The sequence below is a fragment of the Apodemus sylvaticus genome, chromosome 21 (genome assembly GCF_947179515.1).
Source record: "Apodemus sylvaticus chromosome 21, mApoSyl1.1, whole genome shotgun sequence".
NCBI classification, from domain to species: domain Eukaryota; kingdom Metazoa; phylum Chordata; class Mammalia; order Rodentia; family Muridae; genus Apodemus; species Apodemus sylvaticus.
Genome location: NC_067492.1, coordinates 18,531,699 through 18,545,197, shown reverse-complemented (window position 1 = coordinate 18,545,197; position 13,499 = coordinate 18,531,699). Strand labels below are relative to the sequence as shown.

The 13,499-nt window shown below is 47.2% G+C and overlaps 1 protein-coding gene across 2 annotated transcripts in view; it reads left to right on the top strand.

Annotated features, from left to right (window-relative positions):
* Positions 1-9,646: 9,646 nt before the first annotated feature.
* The window catches only part of Pdpr (pyruvate dehydrogenase phosphatase regulatory subunit), a 45,776-nt gene continuing 41,923 nt past the window's right edge, over positions 9,647-13,499 (top strand). The window contains exon 1 of one of the 2 annotated variants that reach the window (XM_052166186.1): positions 9,647-9,839. Coding sequence is in view for 1 of the 2 variants with exons in the window: in XM_052166185.1 (XP_052022145.1) it covers positions 11,096-11,137 (42 nt within the window). In the remaining variant the exon portion in view is untranslated. Of the gene's footprint in view, positions 9,840-11,055; positions 11,138-13,499 lie in introns of those variants that run through there. The other variant, XM_052166185.1, reaches the window with a different exon arrangement.

Here is a 13,499-nt window from a genome sequence, read left to right as displayed (position 1 = left end):
GTGGACAGCTCCTACTTCCCAGCCCCAGTCACGGTGAGGAGGCTGGGACTTTGGCAGTGGGCCAGTAGAGCAGGCAGGGACTGGGCAAGACCCCAGGGGAGTTCTTTCCTTTCTTGGGAAGCTCATCCCAAACCCCTAGGCATAAATTAAACATAGAGCAGGAAGTGACTATTCACCAGACAGATGCTGCTGGCTGGGAATCATAGAGGAGCTGCACCTTCAGGGAGAAAGGTGCACCTTATATGTCAGGGCCGCGTGAGAGGATGAGGCTAGCCCCAGGGCCCATCTCGCTTGTCCATGTGACTTTGGGTTAAGACTGGGGCAATGCTGACAGAGAGGAGGGCATGCGGTGGATGCCCTTGGCTGACTCGAGTCCTGCTGTGAACAAGCCTGCCTCTAGACAAATGGGCCACGGCAGAGCCGGAAGTCAGCAAATTACCACGTGATCTAGGGCCTAGCTGAAGCCTGCGTAATCCCACCAGAATCACTGGATCTCTAGCACAGCCAAATCAAAGGCTGACATGTAGACCAAAGCCAAATGGGCACGAAGGTTGCTCAGCTATTGTGAAGCACGGCCTTACAATCTACTACTTTGTCCTTCTGAAGCTGGTGTGGTCAACACTGTCCGATGTCACCTCTTTGGAGACTCTGCTAGGGTACAGGTAGGCTACATGGACTTCTGGAGAAACATATGAATGTCATCCTGGATGCCAGGCAGTGGGAACAAGGCCAGGCAGCAAGGTGTACAGGGTTGTACAATACCCAGAGCCTCAGGAGCGTCTGCCTCAAATAGATGGCCTGAGCTCACCATAGCAGGTCCTATTCATGATTAATAGTAGCTGCATTTTTTAAAAAGAGAGTCATTTATTCTATTTTATGTATGTGAGTACACTGTATGTATGTGAGACACTGTCACGGTCTTCAGACACACCAGAAGAGGGCATCGGATCCCATTACAGGTGGTTGTGAGCCACTATATGGTTGCTAGGAATTGAACTCAGGACCTTTGGAAGAACAGCCACTGCTCTTAGACACTGGGCCATATCTCCAGCCCAATAGCTGTATTTTTATTTGTAAAAAAAAAATGTTGCTATTAATTATATGTATGAGTACCAGTGTCTGGGTGCTACATCATGTGTGTGTGTGTGTGTGTGTGTAGGTCAGAAGACAACCTTAGAGAGAGAGAGACAAAGAGACAGACAGACACAGAGAGACAGAGAGGCTTTTCTCCTTCTACTGTGGTTCCCTGAAGTCAAACACAGGCCATCCAGCTTGGCGGCAGAGACCATTTCCCACTGAGACATCTTGCCACCCTGGTAGCCACCCTTTTTACAGAGCTTACAAAGCAGGTTTGCAAATGTAACTTATTTGTATTACAACAACCTTGTACTGATACAGTCTGGCAAATGAGGAAACAGGACACAGTGAGTCTCAGGGACTTGTCCCAGGTACACCCCAGGGAATTCAGGATCTCGCCACTTCCAGGGATTTAATTTACACACAGAGTGGATCTTTTTCTTTTTTTAAGATTTTTTAAAAATATTATGTATATGAATACACTGTGACTGTCTTCAGACACTCCAGAAGAGGGCATCCGATCCCATTGCAGATGGTTGTGAGCTACCATGTGGTTGGTGGGAATTGAACTCAGGACCTCTGGGAGAGAACTCGGTGTTCTTAACTGATGAGTCATCTCTCCAGCCCCAGAGTGGATCTGTAAGAGTTCAGTTTTTAATAGTTTTGTCCCTTGCTTGAAATAAATGATTCAAATTCCTGCTCCTGGGCTCCAGTGCCTCATTGTCATCTGGCTTTGGGTTGGATAGGAGGGAAATTTTACCGGCGGAACAACTTTAAAGTTTCCCTTTATTTTATGTTTGTGGGTGTTTTGCCTACATGCATGTCAATGTATCACGTGTGTGCAGTGCCTGCAGAGTCAAAGGAGAGTGTCAGATCCCCTGGGACTGGAGTTACAGATGGTTGTGAACTGCCTGTTGGTGTTGGGAATGAGCCCTGGTCTTCCTGAAAATTAGCCAGTGTTCTTTCCCCCCACCCCCCAAGACAGAGTTTCTCTGTATAGTCCTGACTGTCCTGGAACTCACTCTGTAGACCAGGCTGGCCTTGAACTCAGAAGCCTCTGCCTCCTAAGTGCTGGGATTAAAGGCATGCGCCACCACCGCCGGCTAGCCAGTGTTCTTAACTGCTGAGCCATCTCTCTTTAATATGATGAGCTTGAAGTTGTCAGGCCATCTATTTGAGGCAGAAGTCATGGAGGCTCTAGGTGTTATACAACACGGTATACCTGGCTGTCTGGCCTTTCCCCACTGCCTGGCATGACGTTGATATTCCGACAGTGTTCTCTGGAACTTTTTGGTTTTTTCATATGCAACTCAGAGTTTGTGATTCGTGAATTTGTGATCCATGCCTAGAATCCCAGGTAGTTTGACACAGCAGTGAAGTCTGGCCAATGCAAGTAGGAACATGTTCCAACTTACCACACTAATGTCAGTAGTCATGCCAAAGACATCACAAACTGCAGAAACAGAAGATTAGCATTCTTTATGAATGCAGACTCAACCTTCTCTCAACAGAATGTATACTCTGACTTAGCAACATATAAAGTAGCTCAAACACCATGACTAAATAGTTCTTAATGTAAGAATGCAAGACTAGTTTCTAATTGAAACTCTGGGTTAACAATGTAAAGAACAAAACCCACAAGATCAGGCTGGAGAGATGGATGGCTCAGCGGTTAAGAGCACTGACTGCTCTTCTGAAGGTCCTGAGTTCAAATGCCAGCAACTACATGGTGGCTCACAACCATCTGTAATGAGATCTGACATCCTCTTCTGGTGCGTCTGAAGACAGTTATAGTGTACTTACATATAATAATAAATAAATCTTTGGGTCGGAGTGAGTGGGGTTGAAGTGAGCAGAGATCCTGAGTTTAATTCCCAGCAACCACATGATGGCTCACAACCATCTGTATATAGCTGCAGTGTACTCATGGACATAAAATAAATAAATCGTTTAAAAAAACACACATGGTCATCTTAAAAGATAAAGTAGGGCTGGAGAGATGGCTCACTGGTTAACAGCACTGGCTGCTTAACTGCTCTTCCAGAGGTCCTGTGTCTAACACCAGTTTCCAGGTTACCCCCCACCCAACAAAACCTACGAGTAGCCCCAGTTTCCAGGCTATTCCCCAACAAATCTGCACCCCCAGGTTACAAACCTGCCCTTGACACTTCACTTCCTAACAACCACCAGTCAGGAGGAAAACAGAAGTTAAGTTTATTCTTTGGTTCCCAGCCAATTAAAGGTCATAATCAGGCCGGGCGGTGGTGGCGCACGCCTGTAATCCCAGCACTCTGGGAGGCAGAGGCAGGCAGATTTCTGAGTTCGAGGCCAGCCTGGGCTACAGAGTGAGTTCCAGGACAGCCAGGACTACACAGAAAGACCCTGTCTCGAGAAAACCAAAATTAAAAAAAAAAAGATCATAATCAGATGTGTACCAGGCTAGATCCACCTTTCTTGCCTCTATAAATGCTTGCCTAGAACTAGGCCCAGGGTTCCACCTTCCTGCTGTGTCAGGGTTGGCGAGGGGCCCAAACTTGAGCTTCAATAAAGAGATCTTAATGGCATTGCATCGGATTTGGCTCCGTGGTGGTCTTTTTAGGATTCACAAACTTTTCCTGGCACAAGAACACGGAAGGCAATGCCTGTGCTCAGCTCCAGGTCAAGTCAAGCCCAAGGTGAAGTTCATCCCAGACATGGTTATAGTAGGAGACACATCAGAAACCATGTATTGGGGGAAATGGCATATCATTTTTAATTACTTTGGTAGCAGGGTTTTACTACCTAGCTTCAGCCTGCCTGGAACTCTGTGTACACCAGGCTGGACTTGAATTCTCAGAGATCTGCCTGCCTCTGCATCCCTAATGCTGGGATGAAAGGCACGAGTCACACAACTGACCTATTTTTATTTTTATTAGTTTAATGTTTTTCAAATTTGTTTTATGTCTATGGATGTTTGGCTGCATGTGTGTCTGTGCACCACATGTGTGCCTAATGTCTAAAGAGGCCAGAAGTAGGCATCAGATACCCTGGGACTAGAGTTACAGAAGGTTGTAGGCAACTGCATGAGTTCTAGGAATAGAACCCAGGTCCTCTGGAGGGTAGCCAGTGAGCCAGTGCTCTTAACCACCGAGCCATCTCTCTAGCCTTTGTTGTTGTTTTGTTTTTTTGAGACAGGGTTTCTGTGTAGCCCTTGTGGTCTTTTTTTTTTTTTTAACAGGGTTTCTCTGTATAACTCTGGCTGTCCTGGAACTCACTTTGTAGACCAGGCTGGCCTCAAACTCAGAACTCCACCTGCCTCTGCCTCCCAAGTGCTGGGATTAAAGGCGTGCGCCACTATTGCCTGGCATGTAAGTCTTGGAACTCCCTCTGTATACCAGGTTGGTCTGGAACTCAGAGATCTACCTGCCTCTGCCTCCTGAGTGCTGAGATTAAAGGTGTGTGCCACCCCCCCCAGTTCCATCCTTTATTTTATTTTTGTGTGTAGTCCTGTGTGTGAATCTGGGCATCTGAATGCTATGGCGTGCGCATAGAGGTCAGAAAACAACCTCCCGTGCCGGTCTTTGTTTTCCAGCTTGTTCACAACAGGTTCTTTTATTTTTGATGCTGTGTGTGCCAGGCTAGCTGGCCTGCAGTTTTCTGAGGAGTCTCCCATCCCTGCTCCCCAGCTCTCTGCATTGGGACAGAGGGTACAGAGACATGCGGTGACAGAGTCACGCTTCCAAGTCTAGCTTTAGGTAAGTTCTGGGAATTTGAACTTTGGTTCTCATGCTTGCACAACAGCCCTCCTTCTTTGTAGCGTGTGTGTGTGTGTGTGTGTGTGTGTGTGTGTGTATACCAGGGTATGCCTGGCTTGATATTTAATATGTAGCCCAGGGTCACCTCAAACACTGCAATCCCCTTGTTTCGACCTTCCAAGTCTTCGGCTTACAGGTGTACACAAACACACAGAGCTTGTCATTGTTGTTTTGTTTTTTAACTATGAATTGAACGTAAGGCCTCATGTTGGCTAGGGAAACCCCACTACTGAGCTATATCCCCAGTCTTACCATCCATGTTTTGCTGTTGGATTGTTGTATATTTGTTTGTTAGATTTTGCTGCTTTTGTTGTTTTTCATACTTTAGGGTCAGCCTCACTGAATTTCCCAAACTGGCTTTGCAATCCATGGGCTTAGCCTGTAGTTCAGTTGTTACAGCGTTTGTCAAGCATTGTGTGAATCCTTAGGTTCAAACCCCAACACTGCATAAAGGTGATGTGCTGGCACATGCCTGTAATCTCAATACTCTGGAGGTAGATGAAGAATTCCAGATCATCCCCCACTATAAGGCAAATTAGAAGCCAGCTTGGGCTACAAAAGACCTTGTTTTTACAGCCCCCTCAGGAACAACAAGAACAAAATAAAAAACACAAGACAATAACAGCCAGGCAAATTTTAGTCCTGCAGCAGCCTACTGAGTCGCTGGGACTACAGTTCCCTTCTCAAGCTCCCTAATCTCTGTCCCTCCTCTACCATAGCAGTCACTCTGAGTTATCAGTCTTCATGGGGGGATTTTAGTAGTCTGATTTGGGGTTCTAATTAATCCTAACAGTTCAATGAATGATAAAAGATGCCGGAGTTCAGGTCACTTCAATCCACAGGCTCTAGTGCCACCTAGTGGTCAGTATGAAAACATAGGCAGAGCCAAGTCCCATCTGGTCTTTGGGGGCAATTACAGTTAATCAGTTAAAATTGGCAAACGATCTTTTAATAAACTTTAAAACGCCCTCACCTCATGGCTGCTCATTCCTGTACAACCTTGTCTGCTGTAGGTAATTCTGACCATGGTCTCAGGAGGTGCCGAGGGTGTACTGAGGGCAGAAGGGTACAGCCATCTTCACAGATTTGGGGGAATCATCTGTGTTGTATTGAGATTTTGGGGGATCATTTAAGTTCTGCCAAGTAACCTCTCAACCATGCTCTGTAATAAACTGAACAAATTAATTTCTTTGCTAAGTTGGACTTAGGTGGCACCATTACTTTGGTCTGTCATTTATACCCTATCTGGGGTAAATAGCTGTTTGTGTCTCTGGAAAAGTTCATGTGTCTCTGGAAAAGGAAGATGAAGAAATAAAGGGATACCCAGAAGACATCTAGGGGTGATGGGGTACATCTCTAAACCCTAGTCCTTGGGAGGTGGAAGCAGGGATATTGATTTAATTGGAAGGTCAGCCTGGTCTACATAGGGAGTTCTACATTGGCCAGGGCTATATAACGATATCCTGTCTCAAAAAACAAAAACAAAAACAAAAACAAAAACAAAAACAAAACAGGGAGAGTTGGAGATAAGGCTCAGCAGTTAAGAGCATTTGTTGCTCCTGAAGAGGACTCAACTTGGCTCTCAGCACTCACGTGGTAACTTACAACAACCATCCATTAATCTGTTTCTAGAGGATCCAATATCCTTTCTGGATTCTACAGGAAACACATACACATGAAGGCATACATACACACATACACGCACACACAAAATCTGAAAGGTTTTTGCCTCCACAGATGTGTGTGTAGTGTGTGTGTGTGTGTGTGTGTGTGTGTGTGTGTGTGACGATGTCAGCTCCCCTGGAGCTGGAGGTGCAGACAGTGCTGAGCTGTCATGTGGGTGCTGTGATCTGCACCTAGGACCTCTGGAAGAGCAGTCAGGACTCTTAACCAAGGAGCCATTTCTCCACCCCCCTAAATAATTTTTTAAAAAGAAAGGAGAGAGCCCGATGTGGTGGTACTCCCCTTTGATCCCAGAACTTGGAAGGCAGAGGCTGGTGGATTTCTGAGTTCAAGGCCAGCCTGGTCTACAGAGTGAGTTCCAGGACAGCCAGGGCTACACAGAGAAACCCTGTCTCAGTCTCAAAAAGTCCAAATCCAAAAAACCAAAACCAAACCAAACCAAAACATGGGGATGCCAGGTGGTTAATCTCAGTACTTGGGAGGCAGAGGTAGGCAGATTTCTGAGTTCAAGGCCAGCCTGGTCTACAGAGTAAGCTCCAGGACAGCCAGGGCTACACAGAGAAACCCTGTCTAAAAAAACAAACAAGCAAAGAGAGAGAGAGAGAGAGAGAGAGAGAGAGAGAGAGAGAGAGAGAGAGAGAGAGAAACATGGGGAGGACTGGTGAGGTGGCTCAGCAGGTAAGAGTACTGAAAGGTCCTGAGTTCAATTCCCAGCAACCACATGAAGGGAGGCTTACAACCATCTGTACAGTTGCAGTGTACTCATATACATAAAATAAATAAATCTTTTTTAAAGAGAATAATCAAGAGGAAAAAGATTCTAAGTTCATAAGTTTCTGATATGTCAGCACAGAAGGAAAGGTGTCAAGAGGACATTCCTCCAAGCAGCCCCAACACAGAGAAGTGGATTCAATCCAGCCGCAGGCCCTAGTATCACTCCTAGCATGGACCTAGATTGTCTAGAGTGCCAGTATTTGGAGAAGGGTTTGCTTGATTTGTATATTTGTCGTTATTTTGTATCTTAAGACAGGGTTCTTTGTTTAGTTCTGGCTGTTTTAGCTCTGGCTGTTGCTGTGTAGACCAGGCTGGCCTCTGCTTCCCAGAGTGCTAGGAGTAAAGGCGCATGCCACCACTGCCTGGCTGGAGAAGTGGTCTTTTAAAAAGTTATTTGAGGTTAAATGAGGTCCTGATGTGTGCCCTAATCCAATAGGACTGGTATCCTTATTAAAAAAAAAAAAACAAAAACAAGTCAATAGAGTGTTGGACATGGTGGCATATGCTTGTGAAGCCAGCACTCAAAAGTAGATCAAGAGTTCAAGGGGGGCTGGAGAGATGGCTCAGCGGTTAAGAGCACTGTAAGAGATTACAAAAGCCAAATCTTGCCATTGACAATACAAAGAACTTTTAGACTTAACAATTATTTTATCTTTTATTTTTGAGACAGTGTTTCTTTATGCACCTCTGGATTTCCTAGAATTCCCTCTGCAGACCAGGTTGGCCTCAGACTCACAGAGATTCACTTCCCTCTGCTTCCCAAGTGCTGGGATTAAAGGCATATGCCATCACTATTCAGATAGACTTAGCAATTTCTAATAGAGTCAGTAACATTTATGGGTAAGAGAAGCATTTACTACCTGTGACACATATGTAACACACCACCTCATTTCATTCACTCTTTCCTGTAGATAACTAGGTTTCTTCAAAGTTTGTATGTCTGGAGATGATAAGTAGGCAGAAGGCTCAGGAAAAACAACAACAACAACAAACAAACAAACAAACTCAAACCCAAACCCCTTCGGGTTCCTATCAAATTAAAAAAATGATCCCAAAGTATTTTTGATATGTCAGTGTTTTTTTTTTTTTTGACTAGGTGTCATTAAAACTTAACCAAAAATGTGAAAGAATTCATCTAGCAGTGGCTTTCAAATATCTTGAGCTTAATGCATCAGAACAAGGGAATTGGATGTGTGGTAAAGCGAGTCACTTGGGAAGTGGAAGCAGGAGGTCCAGAGTTCTAAGTCATCCTCTGCTACCTATTTGAATCCAGCTTAGACTGAGGCTTTACCTTTAAAAACTCACATATAAACTTAAATAAATAAAACAAATAAACTTAAAAAAATGGAATCAGGTAGAGTTGAGTCTTACTGTCAGATCTTATCTGGGCAGTCTTGCAGAAATTCATGGCTAGTGAGTTGGGTCTAAATCAAGCAAGCTGGGGAATGACAAGGAGATTCTAGCAGCCTTGTCACTAGGAGCTGAAGCCCCTCCTTCCTGTCCCCAGACAGATCACTCAAGACAGAACTAAGGTACACAGCCTAGCAATAATGTTCAAGGCTAGCTCACAGGACAAGATAGTTCTGGCCCAGAGAATGGTAACTAAAGAACACAGTCCAAGATACACCATTTCTCTTGCTGTCTGTGCGAAGGTTATATCAGATGGTTGCGGGGGTTGAGAAGCTGCACCTGAGTAAGGTTAGGTCCTCAAGAGATCAGAGGGCCGCGTCTACAGCAGTGTGAAGGAACACTAGTGATGAGTTCTGTGAAGAAAACTTGTGATGTGACTGGGAGCTGGAGGGGATGGAAGGTAGAAGATGTATCTGAGGCTCGAGTAAACAACGCCGCAGGGGGTAAGGGGAAGTCAGGTCGGCGGATTAGGCCTCCGAGGTGCGGCCAGGCCAGCGGGACAACTTCTGCCCAACCCAGCACGGAAAGGCCTTAGGCGACGTGCAGGGACGGAGAACAGCGACCACAGGCGGAGACGTGGCTCTGGGCTGCGGACGCAGCGCGCAGGCCCGGGGCTCAGGCCTGGCGGCAGACGACCGCCCGAACTGTCCACACTGGGTCGAGGCTCTGGCCCCGCTCCGATGTCGGGGCTCGACGCACAAACGCAGGCCGGCGGGTGGCAGGGAGCGGACCGAGGCCGGCGGGAGGCAGGGGGCGGGGACCGAGGCCGGCGGGAGGCAGCTTCCCGCACACGCGCAGAGGCGGAGGCGTCGCGGGAGGGGCGGGGCCTGGCGAGACCCAAACAAGCCCACGTGCGGGCCGGCCCGTCGCGGTGACGTCACGGCGCGTTGGCGCGCGCGCCCGCCTTACCCTTGCCGCCGGCCGTAAAGCGCGGAAGGTCGCGGGCCCCTGTGGTCCCGGAACTTTGCGCTCTGCGTCCCGCCCCCTCCCCATGCCCTGTCCCCCTTTCCGGCCGGCGCAGACCCTCTCCGGCGGTTGTGCTGCCCTTCACTTCCGCCAGGCGTTGCCGAGCGCGCTGCCCGCAAGCGGCGGGCCCGTGAGGTAGGAAGCTGGCTGGGACCTGCTGGTCCCGTGAGCTCCTGTGCCCCGCACGCCCCTGTCGTGTGAACGTTGGGCTCCGGCTCCCGGCCATTCCTCCTGGTCTCTGAGGCGGTGCGGGCGGGCGGGCGGGCGCCGGAATTCAGCCAGCGGAGCGGTGCGGGCCTCGGGGACCCGCGCCGGCCGCCCCGGGCCTGCGCGCGAGCTCTCCCAGGGCAGCCGGGCGTCGGGGCGGGCTGTGGCCCCGCGTCTCTGCAGGTGGAAGGGTTTTCCGTCTTGCAATGTGTGGTTCGGCTGTGCTTTACCAGCTCCTGTCAGAGACTTAGGGCCGTGGGGTTTCCAGTGACTTGGGGGTGACTTGTGCATGATCCCGAGGTTCGAGTCCACGGTCTCCAAGCCTACTTCGAACATTTATGCAACTTTGATTTATAGGGATGGCGATGTGGTCGAGGGTCTAGTTATAAAGACGTCCTTTAAGGGTCCTCTTTTTGGCGGCAGGGACTTGTGTAATTTTTCTTAAGTTCTCTCGAGCATCGGTGCACTCGTTGAAAAATACTGCATCCTGAGCCTGCAGGATCAGACTATTTAGAGGCTCACTCTGTTGCTTTTAAACTTGCCCTGGTGATTCCCCCGAGTTGTGTGTGGGAGATACCGCCGTGTACATTCAGCCTTCATTCTTTGTGACCTGTGGCTCATGCTGTTGCCAGAGGAAGAATTCAGGAGTTACTAGAAGTGTCGCCGTTACTGTCTTTTAAAGACAGAGTCTTGCACTGTGCCCTTGGCTCACCTGGAACCTGGGCATTTCTCCTGATTCAGGAGCCAGTGTGGTGGGAATTACAGGTGTGAGCACTGCACCCGGATTGAGCCACCTTGTTGGTGTAAGATCTGAGCGCAATCAGTCTGGGTCTTAAGGCTGTTTAGAAGTTTTTTACTAGTAGAGCTACAGTTAATTTTCACGAGTTTCAAGAAAATATAGAATGCCGTCTTAGTGTTTATTTTCCTGTGAAACTTGCTCGGTTTGCTGCTTGACCTTTGGGACTAAACTCTCATAACTTCTCTTCCTGGTGTAAATTTTTTTAAACTATCTTAAAATGTATATGTATATATATGTGTGTGTGTGTGCATACATATATATTCATTTTATTTTATGAATGTTTTGCCTGCGTGTATGTTTGTGCACCATGTGCGTGTTTGATGTCTACAAAAGTCAGAAGAGGGCATTGGATTCACCGGAACTGAAGTTAAAGATTGTGAACTCCATGTGGGAGTTGGGAATCAAACCCAGGCCCTCTGCAAGAACAGTAAGTGCTCTTAACCACTGAGACACCTTTCTAGCCCTCTCTGGTGTACTTCAATCTTTCTGCCCTTTGTTCACTCTTGAAGGTCATGATGATCACAGAGTCAACAGTCTTTTCTTGGCCTTATCGGGCTGGGCATTAAACATGCTTTGTTCTTTTCTGAAACTGTTCTTTTCTTTCTGTCTTGCAGAGTGAGCATAACTTTATTGAGAAAAAAGTGACAAAGGACTAGAGAATGGGAGGAATCTCAGGGAGGAATTCTCTGGTTCTGTTTCTTTCCCCATTGCTATTCTCTTTTTTTTTTCCTAGCTTGGGAAAGAACTTCTGGTTCTCCTTTATAGCTCTTTAACTTTTGCTCACCTGGATTTCTTTGATATGTAGTTTGAGCAGGCCCATGCTTTTAATCCCAACACTGGGGAGGCAGAGACAGGTGGATTTCTGTGAGATCTAAGCCACCTTGGTCTGCTTAACAAGTTCTAGGCCATTTGCTACAAAGAGACACTCTGTCTGTAAGAAAAAGAGAGAGAAAGCAGTAGCAGTATTAATTATGATAAGTGGTAGGTTCTGATGCTAGAGTTGCAGTTTAGTCTTTGATTAAGAGTATTCATTTTACATAATTTTATACTTCATACAAAAGTTTCCTAAAGTACAGCACACAAATATTGTCTCCCCTATAGGGGTTGCTTAGATTAGTTGGATATAGGAAGTGTCTTGCACATCGTAACCACTGACAGAGATCCAATCTCAGGACCATACTCGGCATAGCTGCTGCGTTACCCATTGAGTCATTTTCCCCGGCCCAATGTGTGCTTATTGAGATAGGGCCTTATTTAATCTGAGTACACTGCAGCTGTCTTCAGACACACCTGAAGAGGGCATCGGATCCCATTACAAGTGGCTCTGAGCCACCATGTGGTTGCTGGGAATTGAACTCAGAACTTCTGGAAGAGCAGCCAGTGCTCTTAGCCACTGAGCCACCTCTCCAGCCCTATATTCTTCTTCTCTGTCCCCATCTCCATTCTTCCTTCATCTCTCTCCTTCACCCCACCCCACGCCCAGCTTCTGAGTGCTGCTTTGACATCAGTTACCCTTTGGTATTGTATTGTTTTAGGCTTTCCACAACCATGTGAGATAGATATTTCTAACCCATGTTAACAGATGGAGCCTGACAGACCAAAACATGGTCAAAGTTGTACAGGTAATAAGATGTAAAGAGACTTGATATCTACTTGTGTTTGTAGATCTTGGATTCCCCCAATGGGTTTCTGAATTACTACTCCACTCAAATGCCTTACAGATATTTGGAAAGGAGGAGAAGTTGTGGGAGAAGTAGAATATCCTGGGAGAAAACAGAAGACTCCCTTACCCAAAGGCTACACTACCAGATAGGTGTAGACTAGTCTGTGTTCTGAGGAGAGAGCTTTGCTCAGTAGACAAGTGGCAGGAACTTTGCCAGTTAGAGGGACAGTGCACACACGTCTTGGACATGGAGGAGAAAGTTAAGCCTGACTTGTTTGAGGAGTTACCAGTAGTCTGCTCCAGCTTGGTGAGAGTCTGAGAGGCAAGTAGAACAGTGAGGCCCGAGATAGCCAGCTTGTGAGAAGTGCTGGCACTGTGTAGTAAGGAGCTTTGACTTCTTCCTGCAAGCATCAGCCCGTGTCACTGCAAGGTTGTGAGAAGGGTGGTGAAATAAGATTTCTGTTGTGGAAGACTGTTCACTTATGCCTATGTATGGACTGTGATCTGTGGGAGAAAGGTGTGCACTTAAAGTAGAAGCTACAAGCCCAGAAGCATCCACATATGGTGGCAGGGGATTCGGAGAGAAGTAGATGGGTGTGTGTGGGATTTAGGATGTAGACTAGACGGGGAAGATCCTGAGAAATGACTGGAGAAGAGAGATGAAAAAGGGAGAAACCAGGTGACACTCTGGATTCTAGTACTGGGAGCCCTTGGGGACAGACAGTGTTGTGTGGAGGGTGAGGAGGTGCTTGCATATAGATGTGCTGGGTGTTCCCTGTGGGTCAAGTAGGTGTGGCCATTCTGCACTTGGTAAACACATCTGAAGCTCAGGATACAGGATTCTTGGGTCAGGCTTTGCAAAATGCCAGTGCATTTTGGTGGCACTAAAATCACCCCGGGGAAAGATGGGAAGGCTCAGGGTAGAATACAGGCTCCAGCAAAGAGCTGTAACCCCGGAACTATAGAGATGAAACCAGGAAGCTCTGCTCAAGTCGGAAGGAGTGGGCTGTGGTCTTAGTGGTGTGTTGTGTGAGAAATATCCTCTAAAACCAGCATATTGTTTGCTTTTGGCGAGAGGTGTCAGTGCTGTGGTAGGCCAAGGTCCTGTTCTTGTTACAAGGGGGTG